Raw genomic sequence first — 21,489 nt, 5'->3', positions numbered from 1 at the left:
TAGAGTATCCCATATGAAATCATGATAACGTGCTCCATTGAGCGTAGGTGAACGACGAAACTAAAATGAGCTGTAACATGGAAATTAAGCGTTTCCGGACACATGTCCACATAACATCTTTTCTTTATTTGTGTGTGAGGAATGTTTCCTGAAAGTTTGGCCGTACCTTTTTGTAACACCCTGTATAATACGTTTTCAATCATCACCCAATTTGGGGTCTCAGATAGCTTCATCCAGTAAAATACTCGTAAGAGTCTTTTATAAAATCGGGACAGAATTGTATTTTGTCGGGGTATCGGGACAAGAAGGTCCATAACAGTGACGGTCCCAAAAATATTGGAACGGATAGCAACCCTACCCGTTACAGTTGGTTTTCGATGGAAAAATTTCTAACGGAGCTCAAGTTGACATGTTTCGGCTTATTCAAAGTCTACGTTGACATCTTGAGAATAACACCTGCTTCGGTTTCTCACACATGCTCAGCCACAGAATTTTTGTCATATACCTCTGAAAAATTTCAGAGTTCTCACTCACTCACTCACTAGTGAAGTATTAGTGCCTAAACATACAACGTGACGAGTGTTCGAATTCGAGCCACGTGGTATCTACGTCTACATACATTCTCGGCAAGCCATAGTACGGTGCGTAGCGGATGGTATCCTGTACCACTGCTAGTAGTTTTCTGCCCTGTTTCATTCGGAAAGAGAGCGAGGGAAAAACGACTCTCCGTATCTTCGTGGTTCCTGCACAAAATGTTTGTTGGCGGCAGTATACTCGTTCTGCAGACAGCTTCAAATCCGGTTCTCTAAATTTTCTCAAAACTGTACCAGGAAAAAAACTTCGCCTTCCTTACAGGGATTGCCATTTGGGTTCCCTAAACATCTCCGTCACACTTGCATGTTGTTCGAACTTGCTGTTGACATATCTAGCAAACTGCCACTCCATTGCTTCGATTTCTTCTTTTAAACCTACCATGTGCAGTACTCCAGAATAGGTCTAATTGGGGTCCTATATGCGGCCTCCTTACATTTGAACCACACGTTCCTAAAACTCTCCTGATAAACCTAAGTCGGTAGGGAAGACGAATGCTCGTTCCATTTCATATCACTTTGCAACGTTTCACCCAGATATTTAAACTACTTGCCCGGTCAAGCTGTACACTAGTAAAACGTACATTGCGCGGTAGTGCACACTGTCTGTCCGGAAGGTTGTTGGTTCACATCCTCGTCCGCCCTCTAGATACAAGTTTTCTATGATTTACTTGAAATTGCTTCACGAGAATGTTGGGTTGCTTCTGATGAATAACCCAGTAGCGATCATCAACAAAATAGTAATAATAATAGTAAATAATAATAATGACGTTAGGTAGCGAACTAAAGTGAAACGTATACCAGAAAGCTGGTGTGAGGGGGACATTGCAAAACTACATTTATTCGAAGATTTTCGAGGAAGTATAACACATCCGTAAAGGAAATTGCATACACGTGTCTTGGGCGACCTTCTCATGAGAAATGTTAAGGATTGTTTAGACATGTTCATGAAGTCCACCAGAACATCAAAGTCGAAGGGATTTGTCTTTTCTATATTTTCTTCTCGATTCTGCTCCAACGGCTGTAAATTTTCTCTTAAGGAACATAATGGCAGTGTAAAGGTGAATCGGTTATTTCTTTGAATCCACGTAATGAATGTTTGATTTTATTGTGTGTTTCATTATCGTATACAAAAATATAAAAGAACGAGCAGCTGAAAATCATAAACAATTCTCGAAACGTTTTCTGTTGATCAAAATAACACATTCATAAAGGCGCTCTTATCTGAAATGCTGTTCTGTTTGAGAAATGCCATTATATTCATAGACACAGGCTTTCCCGCAACGGATTATGCGGAAAGGCGATTAGAGCGCATGTGGAAACATTGCTCTACGAAAGATAAGAATCGGCTGGGTTCCAGGTCCGGCACACAATTTTAACCTGTTATGAAATGTGAATACACGTACAGTTAAACTCGTTCATTTTTTTCCTTCATTGCTCCATTCCCTTGTAGGGCCTGCTTCGGTGTCACCCATTTCATTATCTCAAGGTGTGCGCCCCACTGTATGCGTACTGCATTAGATATGGTTAATTACTTTGAGAAGTATGGCATAAAGGACAATTCATTTCAGAAATACAGAGCTGCTTAGATGGTATGCTGCAAACAAACAGCGATTGATTGAAAGAGAATCTGTAGAAAGAATAGGTGCGGCACTTTTCGTCTTGGTTCGTTCATTAAACGTAAGAACGCCGAGGACCTGCTCACCAAATTCCCGTAGCAGACGCTGCCACAGAGGCGTTCACTGTTAAAATTCTGAGAGCGTGCCTTGATCGCACACACATCTCGCTAAATGACCAAGAAGGGAAAATAAGAGGAAGTATACCTAGATCGTAATAACAAAGCGAGTGACAGTTGGGTACGGAAAGTGGGAACGCTGTCGGTTTGCTGTTACGCGCATGCGCAATATGGCTCCTCTAGCAGCAGTTGTGCAGTTTCATACGTATACTGTTAACGTGCGGTATTGAGATCGCTTTGCGGATCATAATAGTCTTGTTATTTTTCTGAGCGATTTCTCAATTATCTACACGCATTCCGTAAAGTGAACATACCGCACTGAAGAACAAATGAAAGAACATATCACAAAAATTGTGTTATACGCCGCTGTTGTTGTCTTCCGTACGACGATGTGCAACTGTGTACAGGACGGAGGGTGCTCGTGCTATGATTGGTTGTAGCTATGATTGGTTGTAGCTATGATAGCTGGATAGTAAACGCATAGCTGTCAAGTCATTTTGCTATTATGATCCTGGTATAGAGCTCATTCGAAGGTTTACTGAGAGTCCTACAGTTGTTTCTTCCGTGCATCATTCGCGTATCGTACAGGAAAGATGAAATTGTTTGTGGCATCAGGCGCTGTAAAATAACTTGCTCGCGCGCGCGCGCACACACACACACACACACACACACACACACTTGTACCACAGATGTAAGAACTGACGGTTAGGTATCGAAGAAAGTGTATCAAGATTACAAGACATTATAAATGAGATCACTTCCCTGAATCACTTTTGTGTGGTTGCAGTGTGTGGAGTAGATCATATGATATTAGCTACTCCGCTACACTACGAAAAAGACCCACGTTTGCAAGCTAGTATCTTATCCGTGGGCGGAGCCAAGGGGAGAATGGCGGTTTCACCTAATCATGAGAACTTCCCACCAACCCACTCACCCAAAGAACATTTACCAAAAGCGTTTATATTTATACCTAAATCAGTGTCCAAATTTCTAAGCAAACTGTCGGATCATAAAAAGCAAAGGTATTAAAGATGGCAAGGGATTCCATATAAAGCTATGTGTGTTTAACAAGTTACTTTTCAGTTTGAAGAATGAGATTTTCACTCTGCAGCGGAGCGTGCGCTGATATGAAACTTCCTGACAGATTAAAACTGTGTGCCGGACCAAGACTCGAACTCGGGACCCTTGCAAAGGTCCCGAATTTGAGTCTCGGTCCGGCACACAGTTTTAATCTGACAGAAAGTTTCTTTATTTTTCAGTTGTTTGTCTGAGAACCAGCCCGCGTGAATGGGCTTGTGGCTTGCTGAAAGCATTCCAAGCGGGTAAAAGCTCTCTTCACAAGGCCCAGTGCCTACTGCCAACAACAAATATGGGCACACAGTTAGGTCCGACAAACTACGGGAAGCTGAGTGATCAAAGAGAGAAAGAGAAAGACTGGACTTTTCTGGGTATAGGTGAAAACACCGGAATAAATAGTATAACTCTTCCCCACCCCATCACAGTTAAGACACTTGACTAACCCTAGTCTGTACTACTGTATTTACAATCGTGGTTGTGTGAAACACACGGATGATGGTGAGCGCGGCATTCGTTTTTGTATCGTGCAAATTGTGACTCATAGTTACGTGTTTTATTGCATAAAATATGTACTTCTCAAATTTTCGAACGAGTGCCTTTCACATATGTTTCTGTGAACTGCAGTTTCGTGTGAGCACCAGTATAAACAATTGCTTTTTTTTCTTTCGAATAACCCTTTCCTCGGGTACGACGAATCAATAGTTTTTACTATTTTGTCGAAAACTTGCATTGTTTCTGCTCCCTCGTTTTTAGCTACAGTTTCCTTCGGGCCACACGTCTTTCATTCTTCGAAAATGTTGTTCCTGCTCTTCTTGTATCCACTTTCTTCTAGTTCTCAATTCTTTTTACCTGTCTGAAAGCCTGCCTTTTCTATACTTCTTTAAAAAGTGTTCTGCTTCTTTTGTGCCCACGTCGAATCCCACATTTTCAATGCCTCGTCCTCTATCTCTCAGCCGTGTGATTTTGAATATGGAATTGTTTAATAAGTCAGACTTGTTTGTTTATTCTGTCATTATTCATCCTGCATGTGTGTCCAAAGAATTGCCTCCTTTTTATCCTTATATCTATGAACTCTTCAACATTCAGATGTAGTTCTGGATGAGGTCTTAGTCTTTATTCTGATTCACTGCTGCTGTTAGGTCCTAGTATTTCTCTTAGGATTATTCTTTATTGTTTCCATTTTTTTTGAGCTCTTCTTTCATAGTTAGTTTTAAGAGATCCCACTGCCTAGTATTTCTGGTCTGACCACTGTTTCATAGCATGTCACTTTTGTGCACCCAGGGTAAAGATTTGTTTGTAGATATGTTTCTTGGTATTTGTAAGGACCTCTCCATTTCATATAGTCTAGTCTCTGTTGCTGTCTTATCGTTAATATTGTTTGATATCCATTCTTCTACATATTTGAAGCAGTTACTTAAGGTACTTTTTTTTAAGCTTTTGAGGTGCATTACTGATGTTTGTCATGAACTGTGTTTCTTTCAAATCATGTTTGTAATCATACTTTTGCTGCTTGAGGGCGTAGTTATATTATTTTATTATAACGATTGTACCCCTTTAGGAGAGCGATTGAACTTGCATTCATAATTTCATCTCCGGACTTTTCTCTTCTTTGCTTCCCAAAAACTCTTCATCCTCTCAAAATGCTCATTTTGTTCTGCCCATTTCTTATCAGACTGGCGCGATGTTCTTTCCTCAAACTTCACACTTGTGATCTTATTCCGGCACTCAGTGCGGTCTTCCAGATTTTTTATGTTGATCTGCTGCAGATCCCTCTGGACTTTCTTCAGCCATTCTGTGCCGCATTTACTCTTTGGTATAATATTGAAAATTTTCATTGCTGCTCTGGAGTCTTCCATCCTATAGCTGTCTATAAAATTTGGCTCGGCGTTTTCTGATTTCGTCTGTTACTCTGTTTGTCTTTATATAGAGCTCGTTTTGTGGTCTCTTCATCCAAATACAGTTTTTGTTGATTGACACGTACATCTTCCTGAGAATTTTCTTTTCTTGTTTTTCTATTTCCCTAATTTTTGAATGACCATCAAGCACCATTATTTAAACTGCGTAGATTGCTTCTGGAAGAAACACTGTTCTATAGTGCCTTAATTTTGCGTCCATCGAAATGGACTTCTTGTTGTAATGCATCCCTGTTAGCTTGTAGGACTTCTGGAGGTTAGTTATTCTTTGTTCATTGGCGATTCGGTTTAATCTTGAAGACTATAGTGTCTCCGTGGTATTTAAAATGGCAGACTTGTGCAATTTTACCATGTTTTGTGATTAAAAGGGTTTATTTTCTGGCTGTGTTTCCATATATTTGGTTTTTTCATAACATATCTGTAGTCCGGTTTTTTGTGAAATTTCCTGTAGTTTTCCCACTGCGTGAATCGCTTCTGTCCTGTTATTGGTGATAATTGCAATATCGTCAGCGAAAGCAAGGCACTTAATTTTAATTCGGTTCTCTTTTTTTATACCAATTTGGATGCCCTTTACATGAGATTTCCATTCCATGATGATTTTTTCTACAACAGTATTGAAAAGCATTGGGGATAGTCCGTCCCCCTGTCGGACTCCAGTTTTGATTTCGAAGGGTTCTGGTATTTCGCCCATGAATTTCACTTTAGATGTTGTTCCTGCAAGTGTTTGTTCTGTAATTTTTCGTGTCTTTCGGTCGATCCCAAATTCTTCCATGATTTTAAACAAAGTTTCACGGGCCACTGAATCGTATGCATTCCTGAACTCGATGAATGTAATTACTGTGTTTCTGCATTTCCTCATTTGTAATATCGTCTTTAAGCACCAGATCTGTTCCGCACAAGATTGTCCTTTTCTGAAACCGGCCTGGTATTCACCAATTAGTGGATCTGCTTACGATTCTGTCCTGTTTAAAAGTGCTTTGGAAAGGATTTTGTAAGCGACTGGGAGCAGGGAAATTCCTCTGTAATTGTTGATGTCTGTCATCGCCTCTTTTTTTGTAGCGGGTGAATTACAGCGCATTTCCAGTTCTCTGGTATTTGCTCCGTCATCCATCTGTCTGTTATTATATGATGTAGTTTCTGCATAAGTATAGGATCGTTTAGTTTCCAGAATTCAGCAATGATATTTTTCAACTGTTTGACTATCTCCACAATTTCTTCGAGATCCGGGGCATGAGAGTCTGGGTGTGTGAATACTAGAAAAGAGAAGACAAGTTTTTCTTGGGGTGGTTCGCAGTTGAGGCGGGAATTGAAATATTGGTCTAAGATTTTGCACTTATTTTTCGTGTAAGTTTCCAAAGAGCCATCGGGTTTCTTGAAGCACAAGCTAGGCGCTTGGTTTCCCTGTAATTTTTCTCTGAAAGTCTTATAGAAATTTCTTGAATTACTTTTGATGAAATCTTACTGGATTTCGCAGAGTTTGTTGTTGTCATATCCCCGTTTTTTCTTTTCTAATTAGTATTGAGGACTGTTTTTGGGTTTTAAGAAAGTTCTCCCAGTTTTCTTCAGGTTTGTGACTGCTAATTTTTTTTTCCACACAGTTACTCGGTTGTCAACTGCCTGATCGCAGGTTCCGTTCCAGCAGCGATGCGTGGGGGTTGTCCTAATTTGATGGCTTCTGGAATTTTCACTGTTAGTTTCTTCCAGTCTTTTTATTTTTCCTGATTGATTTGCATGATATTTTTTTCTTTTTTGAGTTTCAGATATTCCGGATTTTGTTTGGTACTTTCGGGTAGCCTTTTTAGCATTATGTCGGGTTGGAACTTTGACTTTATTCGGAGATGATGATGATCTGATTCAAAGACATATTTGAGGGTTCTGACGTTTAGAATTTCTTTTATGTTTTCATTGGAAATTGCGACATGGTCAATTTGGAATTCGTCCTGTCTGAGTGATCTCCATGTGGTTAATTTATGTGCAGGTTTTAAAAATTGAGTACTCGTGATTTTAAGTCCATAGTTTCTGCAGAAGTCAATTCTTGTTGGTACGGTTGTGTTTGGTATGGGGGCCAGTGGTATAGCTTCAACAAGTACAGTTCTTTCGAAGAGACAGCGGTCTATGATCTGAGGTTTCGTCTCTAATGATGCCGTTTATTCTTCCCTTGAGAAAGTTCGCGATCAGAAACGAAGAAGCGGATGATTGTAAAAAATGAATAAATAAAGGTACGAGAGACCGCCATAACAACGAGATGAATACAACGTTCACCTGTTTCTCAAATTTGCAGGCGTCAAATTTATAAAACGCTGTCGTACATAAACAACTAGTCGCATTCTTGAGAGCACTGCAACAAAGGAGACGGTTGCGCAGACCAGTAGCTGCGAGTACAAAAAAAATATTGTTGACTTTTGTGCGTGTGGCTTTTCTATTTCAGATTTCTGTTTTTGTATTGTTGACACAGTGACCGTTAAGCACCGTAATTGGTAAGTTGTGTAGCAACCAGGTAAATTTATTGAATTTTTGTTGAAGCAGTTCCGCTTCTACTTCGTTAGAAAGAATATCCTTGCGCAGGAATAGAGAACTGACATTAGTATTCAGTTCTTTATTCGTGCGCAAGACTGTGTAGCAAAAATCTGTTAAGTTTCTATATGCGAAAGATGTGATCAGTATTCAGACGGCTGAAACAAGAAACAGGCACATTTAGGAAAAAGCCGTACTCACGCTGAGCCGCAACGGCCAACTATAGAACAAGCGGCTGACTCCTATTTTCTTTTTCTTCCTCTCCCCCGTGGAACGACCAGCCTATTGTTCAGGTCGGCACGCCTTCGCGCAGGTCAGGGATTCGTTCGCATCTTGGAGTAAGGGAGGAGTGTCAGAGAGAGCTGTACTGTCCAGTGTCTTGAGACAGCGTCAGTTTGTGACCTTCAGCTTATGCTGCCAATCCCCGCTATTAAGGCAAAATACAGTCGTTTACTTTACAGGTTAACCCCCACACAAGGCTTCAGGTCGTATATGTAGTTTGTGTATCCCAAGCAGTATATAGATCGCGTGGTTTCGAAACATTTAACTCCAGCGAAAGATTTTATTTGCTGCAGGAATTTAGCGCAACTTTTTCATACTATTAATTGTGTGGGTCAAGACACAGTCGCCTGTTGGTTGTTGCAGAATGCAGGCGAAGGACTAGATATATTTGGTTATTATATTAGGGATTTTTTTAAGTTTATTTTGTTTTTACAGTGCGGTAACGATTTTTAACATATGTCCATGTACAGCCGAATAAATGCAATTTCCGTTTTGCATTTATTCAGTTACGCACATACACGTATAATCTTAAAAATCTTTAATATACTATTACCAACAACCGAGGTCGAGGGACCAACAACACATGTTTCCGTAAGAACACGGAATTTTGTAAACAGTTTTTCGCTGTCGTGTTTACATGTTAAGTCGTGAAGCGGATTTGCTAGCCCAGTTAAATATGGCGTCTGCAAAGCAGCTGTTCCAGTTTCTGCTTTAGACAGCTCCATGCTCAGTCTATTATTTTTGCTTCTTCACTGCACAATAAGTCACTCCGTGTATATTAGCCGAATATTTTGAAAACAAGACGTAAACTGACAACTCAAGCACATTTCAAAAACGGCTGTACTTTCACATGGGAGCGTACGTCGACTGTGGAAGTGAAAAACCGGCTGCTAGAAACGGATTTACAGAATCGATTTAGGCGTGTTTACATGCCCAACCAGAAACGGTATTGTCAAATCAGTCAACGAAATTGTTTTGGGAGTCAATGTAGACATAGTGAATGTGTGTTATTTGGGTCTGAGTGTGACTGTGTCGGTCGTTTTCGTCAACTGATCCCGTCTCCCCTTCCAGCAATCTTAGTTGTGGCGGTAGACCGAGCTGTAATGTTGCCTTAGTTCTAGGTTCTGTTGGAAGGTGACAGTCTGGTTGCAAGTTAAGGTGGTTGTAACAGACGGGGCCTTAGCGTAGTCTAGGGCCCATATTTTAACGTACTTTTCTTTATAAATTACTAAAACTGCAAGACAGTCTCAGAAAAAATGCAAGGCAAGCCTGTAACAGATGTCTTGACAATCAAGAGAGATAAATTGGCCTCCCTTACGTTCTTTTGATTTGCTGTAAAATGTAATTTAGAAATTACCTTGTGAGATACTTCTGTTAATCAAATTAGCCTAGTCTTAAAGGTATATGGTCTGAAATTTACTAGTAGTAGTTCAGTTATTAGGAACTTCTTGGACTTTTGAATGTTTAAATTGTATAAGAATCAGCAGTTGGTGTTATATAAGAAGAATGATTTAACCTGTAGCATGAAATGCAATGGGTAAGACACCGGACTCTCATTGGGGGAGGGGGGAGGGTGCGGGGGAGATAGGCTTAAATTGGAATGATCCCACACTAGTACGTGCGTACTTCATTATTTTCACATCACTTAGCTGCCCCCCCCCCCCCCCCCCCCCCCCCGCACCCACACTCAAAATCATTACACACAGTTAGAAACATGGTGCGGTTTTTTTTTATCGTAGTCACACAAAGCTGCGTTAATAAATCTATTACACAGCCTTTTTTTCAGTCCTAAACAAACAATCTTTAGGTGTATTATGATTGTAATCAGGAGTGTGACAACCCATACCACTATCAGACTTGTCACAATTTTAATTATAAATCAGGAGCACATGTAGCATGCAGTGCATCTATGTATGTTACGTGTGCTCCTGATTTATAATTAAATCATCAAAATGTTGGCTGCTGGCAAGTTGTTGGATAGTGGCATGGGTTGTCAGACATCTGAGTTTGATGTCATAATACACTTAAAGATGGTTTCTTCATAACTGAAACTGGCTGTGTAATAAATTGATCAATCCAGCTGAGTGCAGCCATGATTTTGAATAATTTTTATGGATTGTAAATCATCACCCCTCAAAATAGTGTAGGCCTATATTGCATTTCCTCTGCAGTAGATTGCGAGGTAGCTCAATGATTAGCACGCTGGACGCTCAGTCAAGAAGAATTGAGACAAAAAGTCCTCTTTACTCCTCTATATTAATGTTTTCTGTTATTTTCAGTAATCAATTAAGGTGACAGCCAGGATGGTTAATTTGAAAATGGGACAACAGATTTTCCTCTTCATTCTTATTCAGTCTGAGCTTGTGCTCCAACTTTAATGACCTCATTACTGATGAGTTGTCAAATCTAAATCTTGCTTTCTGTGTAATAGATACATTGCCCCAACCATGTATTCTGCAGAATAATACTGGCTGAAAATTCAAACAAATAAAAAGGAAACTGCACAGTTACTTCATTGCCCCTATTTACACTTGATCATCCGAAATGACACTAAATGTGAAGGTGATATACATAATTAATTGTTTAACACAATTAAAGGCAACTGAAGATAATGTAACTGCTTGAAAACCATTTGTAATTATTCTCAGTTTCTATTGTCATTGTCTTTAAGAATAAATGTAAAGTTGAATAGATACAGAAGTATTAGTAGTATGTGAACATTCATCTCCTCAAAACACACACCACCCTGCATGTGTTGTTACAGATCACTGAGTTATAGAAGGAACTAGAATACTCACCAAGCAACCTTAACTATCATTTAATGACAGAAGCAACTCTTGAGTTATTGTTGGTGGTCTGTAACTGACTTGATTTTTCTTGTACTGTATAAAAATCTTGGCCCCTCTTTATTTAATTTATGTTGAATGATTGTGTCTCAGATTACAATACGTGATTAATTTTTGTTTTGCTTTGTTTCAGAACCTACACAAATCTACAGATTCCTTAGAACAAGAAACATGCTGTCTGTAAGTACAGTTGTTCATACATTCACTTTTTCCTTGTTCTGTAAACATCTCGTGTCCTGTGTGTATCACGAGGAGTTGGTTCCTTTTGAAGCATAACAGATTGTTAATAGTGAATAGCAAATTGTTGGGGGGGGGGATGACAAAATATTAAAGGCAACTGTTATATAGTTATATAGGAATTGTTCAGAAATTTCTGTGCCTACAACCACACACTGGTTGCTGATCCATGGTATTCAAAAAACACATTAATAATTACAATTTTTAATTAATGTAATGAAAAGTAATGAATTTAAAATAATTATCACAGAAATGGGCAAAGTTGATAATTTCATGTGAATATGAGCTATGCTTTAGCACAGTAGTTGATGTGGAGTTGCACCCTGCTCCTTTTCTGTACACGGTATAATAATAATAAGCTAACTCTGCATAGTAGTAATTAACCACTTTTATGTTAACTGGACAACTATATAGATTTTAGGGTTGCTGGTCTTTCTTCCTGAAACATTAGGAAGAGCCGAAGAATAAAAATGTGTACATTGTTGTGGCAGCATTGATTACAAAAGTACAAAGAACAACTAAAACAAACAGAAAGATATCTATGTTCAGAAAACCAGATAAAAAAATTAATATTGTCGTATCTCAATGAGGAACTTGAAACATTCAGGATAGGAGCATGTAGAGGAACTCTGGCTCAAGTTTAAAAGAATATTAGACCATGCTCTGGGTAGATATTTCCCCAATATAGCAGTTCATAAAGGGAGGGAACATCCATGGTATGCAGTCACATTAAAGAAACTGGGATTACTGCACAACAAAGCATAGGACTTTAGATTGAGAGATGCTGGTGGAACACGTCCGGTTCTCGAGAGAGCAATGCCTGATGCCTTCAGTGACTACCATAGCAGAATATTGTCAAGTGACATTTCACAACATCCAAAGAAATTCTGGCCATATGTAATTACTGTTAGTGGCATCAAAGTTAGTGTTCAGTCCCTAGCGATTGAGACAGGAATTGAAATTGAGGGTAGCAAAACAAAAGCTGAAATGCTTTTCTCTATTTTCAAATGTACCTCCACAAAGGAAAACCCAAGGAAATAAGTATTAATATTAGTGTCAGTGGCATTGAGAAACAGCTGAAATCATTAAAATTGAACAAAGCTTCAGGCCCTGATGGAATCCCTGTTGGGTTCTATTCTGAAATTGTGGCAGAGTTAGCACCTCTTCTAACTCTAATCTATTGTAGATCCTTTGAACAAAAAACTGTGCCCAGTTCTCGGAAAAAGGCACATGTCACACATGTATACAAGAATGGTAGTACAAGTGACCCACAGAACTACTGCCCAATATCCTTGACATCTATTTGTTGTAGAACCTTGGAACATATTCTGAGCTCAAACATAATGAAGTATATTGATAGAATGACCTCATCTATGTTAACCACCATGGATTCCGAAAACATCGATTATGTGAAACCCAACTTGCGCTTAGTACCACACCTACGCTTATTATCAGAAGTATAATCATATGAACTATCAAGTGAAATTTGTGACTGGATTGAGTACTTTTTGGTAGGGAGGACATAGCTTGTTATCTTGGATGGAGAGTCATAATAAGATGTGTAAGTAACATGAGGGGTTGGGGGAGGGGGGGGGGCAGGGAAGTGTGTTGGGACCAATGTTGTTCTTGTTGTATATTAATGACCTTGCAGTCAGTATTAATATTAATCTCAGACTTTTTGCAGATGGTGTAGTTACTTACGATGAAGTATTGTCTGAAAGAAGCTGCATAAATATTCAGTCAGGTCTTAAGATTTCAAAGTGGTGCAAAGATCAGCAACTTGCTCCAAATGTTCAGGAATGTAAAATTTTGCACTTCATGTAATGGAAAAAAAATGTAGTATCCTATGACCACAATATCAATGAGTCACTGTTGGAATCGGCCAACTCGTAGAAATACCTTGGTGTAACACTCTGTAGGGATATGTAATGGTATGATCACGTAGGTTCAGTCGTGAGTAAAGCAGGTGGTAGGCTTCAGTTTATTGGTAGAATACTGGGGAACTGAAATCAGTCTACAAAAGAGATTGCTTACAAATCACTCGTGCAGAGCATCCTAAAATATTGCTCAAGTGTGTGGGACTCGTACCAATAGGACTAACAGGGGACATTGAATGTATACAGAGAAGGGCAGAATGAATGGTCACAGGTTTGTTTAATTTGTGGAAGAGTGTCACAGAAATAGTGAAGGAACTGAATTGGCAGACTACGGAAGACAGACATAAACTATTCCAAGAAAGTCTATTAACAGTTTCAAGAATTAGCTTTAAATGATTACTCACACTAGAAATGTGTCCCCCCCCCCACCTCTTCCCCCCCCCCCCCACCTCTTTCCCCCCATATATCTAAGTAAAATAGAGGGAAACATTCCATGTAGGAAAAATATATCTAAAAACAAAGATGATGTAACTTACCAAACGAAAGCGTTGGTATGTTGATTGAGACAGACACACACACACACACACACACACACACACACACACAATTCAAGCTTTCGCAACTCATGGTGGCTTCATCAGGAAAGAGGGAAGGAGAGGGAAAGACGAAAGGATGTGGGTTTTAAGGGAGAGGGTAAGGAGTCATTCCAATCCCGGGAGTGGAAAGACTTACCTTAGGGGGAAAAAGGGACAGGTACACACACACACACACACACACACACACACACACACACACACACACACACACACACACACAAGCAGACATATCATATAGAAAGAAACATTCCACATGGGAAAAATATATATAAAAAACAAAGATGCTGTGACTGTAGTCTGCCCCATTTATCTTGACCACCCTAAATTACTGTTTGTCCAGATGCAAAACACAACCGTCAGGGGCACATCAGTCAGCATGATTGCCTTCATTGTAGCTTTGTTTTTTGCGAAGATATGAATAGCGGTATGACTATTTTTGAATGGAAGCCTGTATTTTTTATTCTGCAATTCATTTCCTCTTCTAAAGACCTATTCAAAAATGTATCTCAGTGTACCATTCACTGAAACACAACATTATTAATTACATAACACAACATTGACGTTGACATTCCCAGCACTTAGCGCAGGTACTCAAGGTAATGGAACACATCCACGTGCTTATGTTGACAGAGGACAAATATAAACATAAGTAGAATGCACACCCATCATTAAGTCAACCATCGTCAGTTGAAGATTTGTGTGGGTAGAATGTACACCAATGAAGAGAAGGTAGAAATACTACTCATCTGTGGGGAATGTAAGTTAGCAGAACAGTAATTGCAATGCTTTTTTCTGATATATGGGTACATTTAGTGCAGTAGTTTAGTCCTTTCAAATACTGTCGTGTTGAGTAGGCATACAGTAAAGGCTGTCCTTCCTGCAAACTGCATCGACGTAATGTTTCTTTTATTGTTGTTGTTGAAGATAGGCGAAATTCTACGCAGGCAGTGGAACTGTACAGAGAGCGATATCCTGACAAGAACCTGTCTTCCCAATGAATGAATGTTTTCTCGTCTTGTTGCGACGCTTCAGGAAATGGGAAGTTTCAGCCCACGACAACGCAATCGTCGGCACTCGCACAGATGAAGCTGCCAGGGTTGCCATTCTCGCTTCTGTTGCTATGAATCCACATGTTAGCCCATGAAAGCTTGAACGCGAGATTGGCATTCCTAAAACCGGTGTACATTGTATTCTTACACATCGCCGGTTCTATCCTTACCATTTACACCTTCATCAAGAATTGCATGGGAATGATTTTCACAATCGTGTACAGCTCTGTCAGTGGCCACAGAAGCAAATCCTTGCCAACCTGAACTTCTTCTCCAATGTTCTATTTAACGATGAATGTTCCTTCTCAAACAAAGGACAGTTAAATACAAGGAACATGCATTATTGGTCCAGCGACAACCCACGGTGGCTTAGACAGGTGGAACATCAGCGTCAATGGAGAGTTAATGTCTGGTGTGGGATGCTTGGTACTACAATTATTGGCCCTTATTTCATCAATGGTAGTCTAAATGGCACAGCATATGCCAGCTTGTTGCTTGTATACCCGCATCAGAGTCATGCTAAGTCGCATATACGTTGCAGCAGTGCCCTCAAACAGGAACTTTTTGGTAGCCCCCTTGTACCTCAGATGTACATCATAAACAATTGTGAATATGTCATTTTGGGTACTGCATTGTGCTTATATTAGTGAGGAGTGAGTTTCCTAATTATGTGGGTCAGGGGTGTGAAGCCCTCCTCCAGTTGTGTGAGCCGTCTTGGTGTGAGTCAAGATAGGCTTGACTCCCACCTGGGGCACGGCATCCTTGTAGGTGGATTGGGAGTCAGGTGTGACATTCTTCTGTACATTTGACCTGTTTGTATCACTGATATTGTACTTTGGTAATCCACACAATGTCGTTTCCATGTTTCTGTTCATCAATTCCTTTGTGAAAGTCATCAAAACCTTCATTTCCTGACAACATTGATCTGCCGACATTAATTTTGCTTCAGTAGTAGATAGTGCAACCATTGCTTCTTGTAGCACTAAGTGATTAAGGCATTATTGTAAAGAAATATACAAGGTGAAACACCAAAAATTTGCACCACATATATTGCGGAAATGGAAAGTGCTACCGAGCGAGGTGGCGCAGTGGTTAGACACTGGACTCGCATTCGGGAGGACGACGGTTCAATCCCGCGTCCGGCCATCCTGATTTAGGTTTTCCGTGATTTCCCTAAATCACTCCAGGCCAATGCCGGGATGGTTCCTCTGAAAGGGCACGGCCGACTTCCTTCCCCATCCTTCCCTAATCCAATGAGACCGATGACCACGCTGTCTGGTCTCCTTCCCCAAACCAACCAACCAACCAACCATCGCTTGGAAAGTGCTATTGATGTGCAGTTTCACAGAAAGGGTTGGTAGCCAGGAGCTCATATTATTAGCCAATAAACAGATTGTCATACTTGAAAGTGTATTTTTTGTGCGACCATATCTTTTTAAAATGGATCAATGCCTATTGACGTTAACAAACTAAAAGTAGGGTAAATTAGAATGTCAGAGGTGTTTGGTGCAGGGTTCCAGTGGGAGTCATTTACGAGATACTGTATTTTGAAAAGTTCCAACACCAACTCTTGTGCAATACCTATGACAGCACCCACTAAAAAACGTCACAAATGCTTACACTACTTCTGTGGATTCTGACCAGTAATGAGACAATGTGGTCCATCAAAAGTTGTGTTCAAAATGACCACCGGCAGTGGCATTACACGCTTCCAGTCTGGTACCGAACGACTGCTGAGATGTCAAAGCAGTCTGCTGTAATACATCATTGCATATCATTGGGTGTAGTTGGTATGTCCTTGTGGACAGCATCTTTCAGCTTTCTCCACAGAAAAAGGTACACTGGCGTCAAATGTGGGGAACAGGCTGGCCAATGTACAGGTCCTCTTCATGAAGTCCAACAATTTGGAAAAAATTCGTGAAGTCATATTGTAGTCCTTTGTGCACTGTGGGCTGGATAGCCACATGTAGGTACTCAATAGCCACATGTAGGTACTCATGGGTTCCTCCAAGTCTTGTGGGAGATAGTCTGTTAGAAAACTGCAATATGTGTGCACCTTTAGTGTTCAGACTATCAAAAATGGGCCCATGAGCAGATTGGTCACTATCTCGTGCCACATGTTCACGCTCCATGGACGCTAACATTCGTCCTGACGAAGTCAAAGGGGGTTGTCAACAGGCCAGTAGCACATGTTTTGGCAATTTACCTCGCCATGATTGGTCAATGTGGCTTCATCGCTAAACAAGATGCATAAGACATGAGGAGTATCCTGTCTTAATGCCCATATACCTGAGGTAACACAATTTTCACAATTGTTTCCATGCAGCTCTTGATGGAGGTAGGTGGAACCTATGTTAATGGAGAATGCATTGAACACTTCTTTGTGTGATTGCATGGTTCTAACATGTGGATCAGCTGCAACAGCAGCAAGAACATTAGTGTCCCCCTCTTCTGTCATCACTTGTTTCCTTTTGTTACATTGTCTAGGTATTACACTACCACTTTCATATAACTGGTGGAAGAGGTTGGTGAATAATTGCTGAGGTGGTTGATGTCTATTGTAATATCTTGCAGCATTTACAGTACAAGAATGAACTGCATTCTTTCTACACTCTTCATAGACCATGAGGACGTCAAGTTTTTCTGCACTGGTAACTACCATTGTCCATTCGCCACCAACTGCTTGGACTCTTTCACACTGACTGGCTACCCAGTGGCAGTGCATTAAAGGAACACACAATCACACTATAAGCAAACATAACAACATCTTACCTAACAACTACACAGGTTTTATGACACAAACAAATGTCAATGTAGACACTTATCAAAATATGACATCTCTTAAACGACTCTCATAAAATCCTGCAAGAAACTCCACTGACATTCTAATTTACCCTACTTCTATGTTGTTAGTGTGACTAGGCATTGTTCCATTTCAAAAGAGTATATGTTTGCACAGAAAATACACCTCCTAAATATTATTACAATATGTTTCTAGGCTAACAATACAAACCCCTGACTACCAATGCATTCTGTGAAAACTGCGCATCAGTAGCACTTCCCATTTCTGAAATGTTTGTAATGCAAGTTTTATGTGATTTATCTCGTATATCCTGTAGCAGTTTTTCCATCTTTCTTGTCATCTCTGAAATCCACATCACAGCCATCCACTCCCTGTCATTGAATTCAAATTTCTTACACCTCTCTTCAGATTTTGGATGTCTGTGTGATTTGGTTTACCCATTGATCTGCTTTCATAATTCACAGCATATGCTAGGTCCTATCTTGCTTTACACGTTAAATACAATAAACTACCCATCATTTCACAATATGGAAAGTCTGTCTTTGCTGCACTGATTTCTTCTGTTTCTCCTGGAGTTGAAATTGGAGTTGTTACCGTTTTTGACTTTCCCGTTCTGTACCATTTTACCACTTCTTTAGCAGATTTTTCTTGGTATATGCTTTTGTTATTTTTATTTCACTTCCAAGAGACAAGAGTTACTTCTATCAATTGCAGTATCAAAATTTTTCTTGTGTTTTTGCAGGAGATTTTTCATTTGACGGATGTGGTCTCCAAATTTCATCCCATTGCCTGCATGTACAGAGAGATACCTGAGTATCTGATTTGGGACCACATTGGTCAGATTTCAGTTTCGATTGAGTTTCTCATTGTTAAGAAAATTGTTCAGTTTCTTACTCCATTGCCGTGGAACTTGTTTCCATCCATACAATGCCTTTATGAGCAGGAAATGTTCACGGTTCCTTTGTATCTCCCTGAAACTTCCATGAAAATATGGTCCTTCAGATTATCATTCAGAAAGGTTGTTTCTACCTCGAATGTCGTAATTATCAAATCTTTTTGTGCAGCAAGTGCAAATAGTAGTCTTAGGGAATTAGTTTGTCCAACAGAACTAAAAATATCTTTAAAATCCACTTTAGTTTAATCCTGTTGACACACTCTTGCAACTAGTTTAGCTTTGTACTTTCCTTATCCTTTTTCTTGAAAATCCATTTTTCTGTAATTATTTCTTTTCCATGAGGAGTTTCTGTTCCACCAGAGCCCACGTTTCATTTTAGTTCATTGATTCTCCCACTTCATTTGTAGCCTTCATCTAATTCTCCTAGTCTTCACCTTCAGTCCATTTTGAGTATGTGAGTGTGACTTAATATATTATGATTATATTTTGTTGGCAAATTTATTGGATGTCTTGGTTTCAGATAAGTTTTTTTTATCTTCTTCTTCTTCTTCTTCTTCTTCTTCTTCTTCTTCAAAAAATTTGGTTTTCTCTAGTTAGAGCTATTCCTGTTTCTCCTCCTCTGGTTTCCTCTTCTTTGTCTACATTGTGATGAGTAAGCCAAACATCTCTTGCTTCAGAAAATTTGCCAGTCTTAGGATTCCATATGGCATAGCCATCAAGAACACCTCTTACACTTACTTTAAAAAAAATAAATAATCATGTTGTTTTGTGGACCCCATAGATCCAAAAGTAGCCAATACTGACAAATTTGATCTACTTCCAGGCCACATTTGAAGTGGAGTCTCATCAACTGCTATAGTAGTACTTCTGCTCATGAGATAAACTGCACTCAAGGCCGTATAGCCCCACATTTTGTTTCCAACTTTTGAATCGAAAAATGTGGCACTTACTTTGCTCATGATAGTAGGATTTATTGTGTCTGCCTTACCATTCAATCGATACACGTTTCTTTCTACACCATTCCTCCCCTGTCACATCTTATTTTTCTGTGCCTTCAGACTGAAATGAGCTTCACTTCCAATTGCATATTCTTTGATGTGATCTTCTTTTTCATTTTTTGTGTGTGAAAGGTACACACTCAGAAAATGTGCATAATCATCAAGGCATACGAAAAATTGTTCTTCATTGAGACAAGGTGGTGGTTTTATCTAACCACATACATCAGTGTGAAATAATCTTGTGCGGTCTTATTGCTCTGTGCTGCACAGTGTTGAATGGTTTTCTTCATTTGTGACATTAGTGCCTCCATCTTGTAGTCCATTTTCTGATTGGCTGCCTTCCAGAATAATGTCTCCATCTTTTTCTTGTCAAATATTGCCACTACCCCTTTTTCAGAAATGGCATTTACTGACACTAAATTTCTTTGTAGTTTATGGTCATGTAATACATTGTTCAATAACACCTTTTGTGAGTTAACATCAACAACAAGATTAAAGCACATGAAATTTTCATTTACAATCTTAATTTTTGTACCTTCTCAGCTCTTCACATTTGACATAATTTTCCTTTCGTGTGACAAGTACTCGGTGCCTCCACTGCCTACAACAAATTTGGCATCAGTTTTATCAATATTCTTTTCTCACTTTTTTGTCACAAGTACTTCTTAAAGAAAAATTGTCTTTGATGCTTTCTTCATCTTCTGATGTTCCTCTTTTTGTAGTAACATTTTTCAACTGGTTTATTCATGTTTTTGCAGTTTGTACATGGAGGCAAAATCAAACAATGGAAGCTCCATGTAGAAATATCAAAAATGTAGGAAAAGATACATACTACATTAAGTTGCATACAGGCACAATTAAAAGACACTTACACACAAGATTTTTGCTACAGCCTTCATCAGAAAGAGAGAAACACACACTATTCATTCACACAAGCAAGCACACCTCATACGCCCACGCAACTGCCAACTCCAGCAACTCGGGGCCCAAGCTGAAGGTTAAACAGCTGTTGCATGCTAATATACCATTAGAAATAGTTACTGATTAATGCAAACAGTCTCATCTCTTGTACTGTTCTGGTAATGACAGTACTATGAAAAGGATAGAGTGCTACTCACCACTTCAGCTGTAGTAATGTTGCTCGTAATAAAACTTTTCAGTCGCTCGTAATAAAACTTTTCAGTCACACGGCTAATTCATCGAAATACCAGACAGATTGGAAGCTATTAAAATAAAAGATGAAAAAGTCTCCCTTAGGCTATTATTACTATGTCATGCAAGAACTTGTCAGTGCAGATTAGTGGCTTATGTAGCGCAAAAGATTTAAATATTTATGTTACAGTATTTTTTACTTCCCTGTTTACTCATCATTAAATGGCCATATGACAGACTTAGTTAAACACGAATTGAATTAATATTAGATGGCTTCTAAACTGGTCTGTCACCACAGAACGATTTCATATTGCACAATAAATCCACAGGATTGTAACTAACTGTTCTTAAACTCACCACTTGAATGGTGCCTTATGAATTTTAGCTTTCAGGTACTATCACAGGCTATTCACCAAGAAAGTAAATGAAAACAGATCTCTAGAAGTTGGTGACTGCATGAGAATGTCTATTGTTTAGCATTGAATAGGTTAACCTGTAAAATGCATTGTCACAGTTCTATAACGCATGCTCATGATAACCTCGGAGCTTGCAGCCCAGGTTCGACAATAATTAACCATGAGAGTTGCCCTCATGTGGCAAAAAAGAGAAGCAATGTACTCGACCAGGTGTGGTCAACTGCTAGATTTCCCAGTAGCAGTGGGAGAACAGTTGTGGATGTGTTCTTATGACTAGTAGTGTCTGTCTCCTCCCTGTGCTTTACAGAAGTGGATAATTGACACTTAAAAATGATAATATTTGAGGAAAAGCACTTCTGCCAGTGCATATTTGAAGCAGTGCAATATTCAAAGTAAGTTGTGTCTGCTGAGGCCCTGGACGTAATTTATATTGGGCTCAAATGGTGTTCTCCCATACATACCTTGCTGCTGTATTCCCTCTGTAAACCATCTTTGTCAGAACACAGAAT

The 21,489-nt window shown here is 39.5% G+C and overlaps 1 protein-coding gene across 1 annotated transcript in view; it reads left to right on the top strand.

Moving 5' to 3' along the window:
- Window positions 1–21,489, top strand: part of LOC126175833 (polycomb protein suz12-B) — a 284,519-nt gene that overhangs the window by 203,052 nt on the left and 59,978 nt on the right. The window contains exon 2 of the mRNA XM_049922834.1: window positions 11,091–11,137. Within this exon, the coding sequence (XP_049778791.1) occupies window positions 11,091–11,137 (47 nt within the window). The remainder of the gene's footprint in view (window positions 1–11,090; window positions 11,138–21,489) is intronic.

This window comes from Schistocerca cancellata, chromosome 3 (genome assembly GCF_023864275.1).
Source record: "Schistocerca cancellata isolate TAMUIC-IGC-003103 chromosome 3, iqSchCanc2.1, whole genome shotgun sequence".
NCBI lineage: Eukaryota > Metazoa > Arthropoda > Insecta > Orthoptera > Acrididae > Schistocerca > Schistocerca cancellata.
This window is presented reverse-complemented; position numbering and strand designations above follow the sequence as displayed.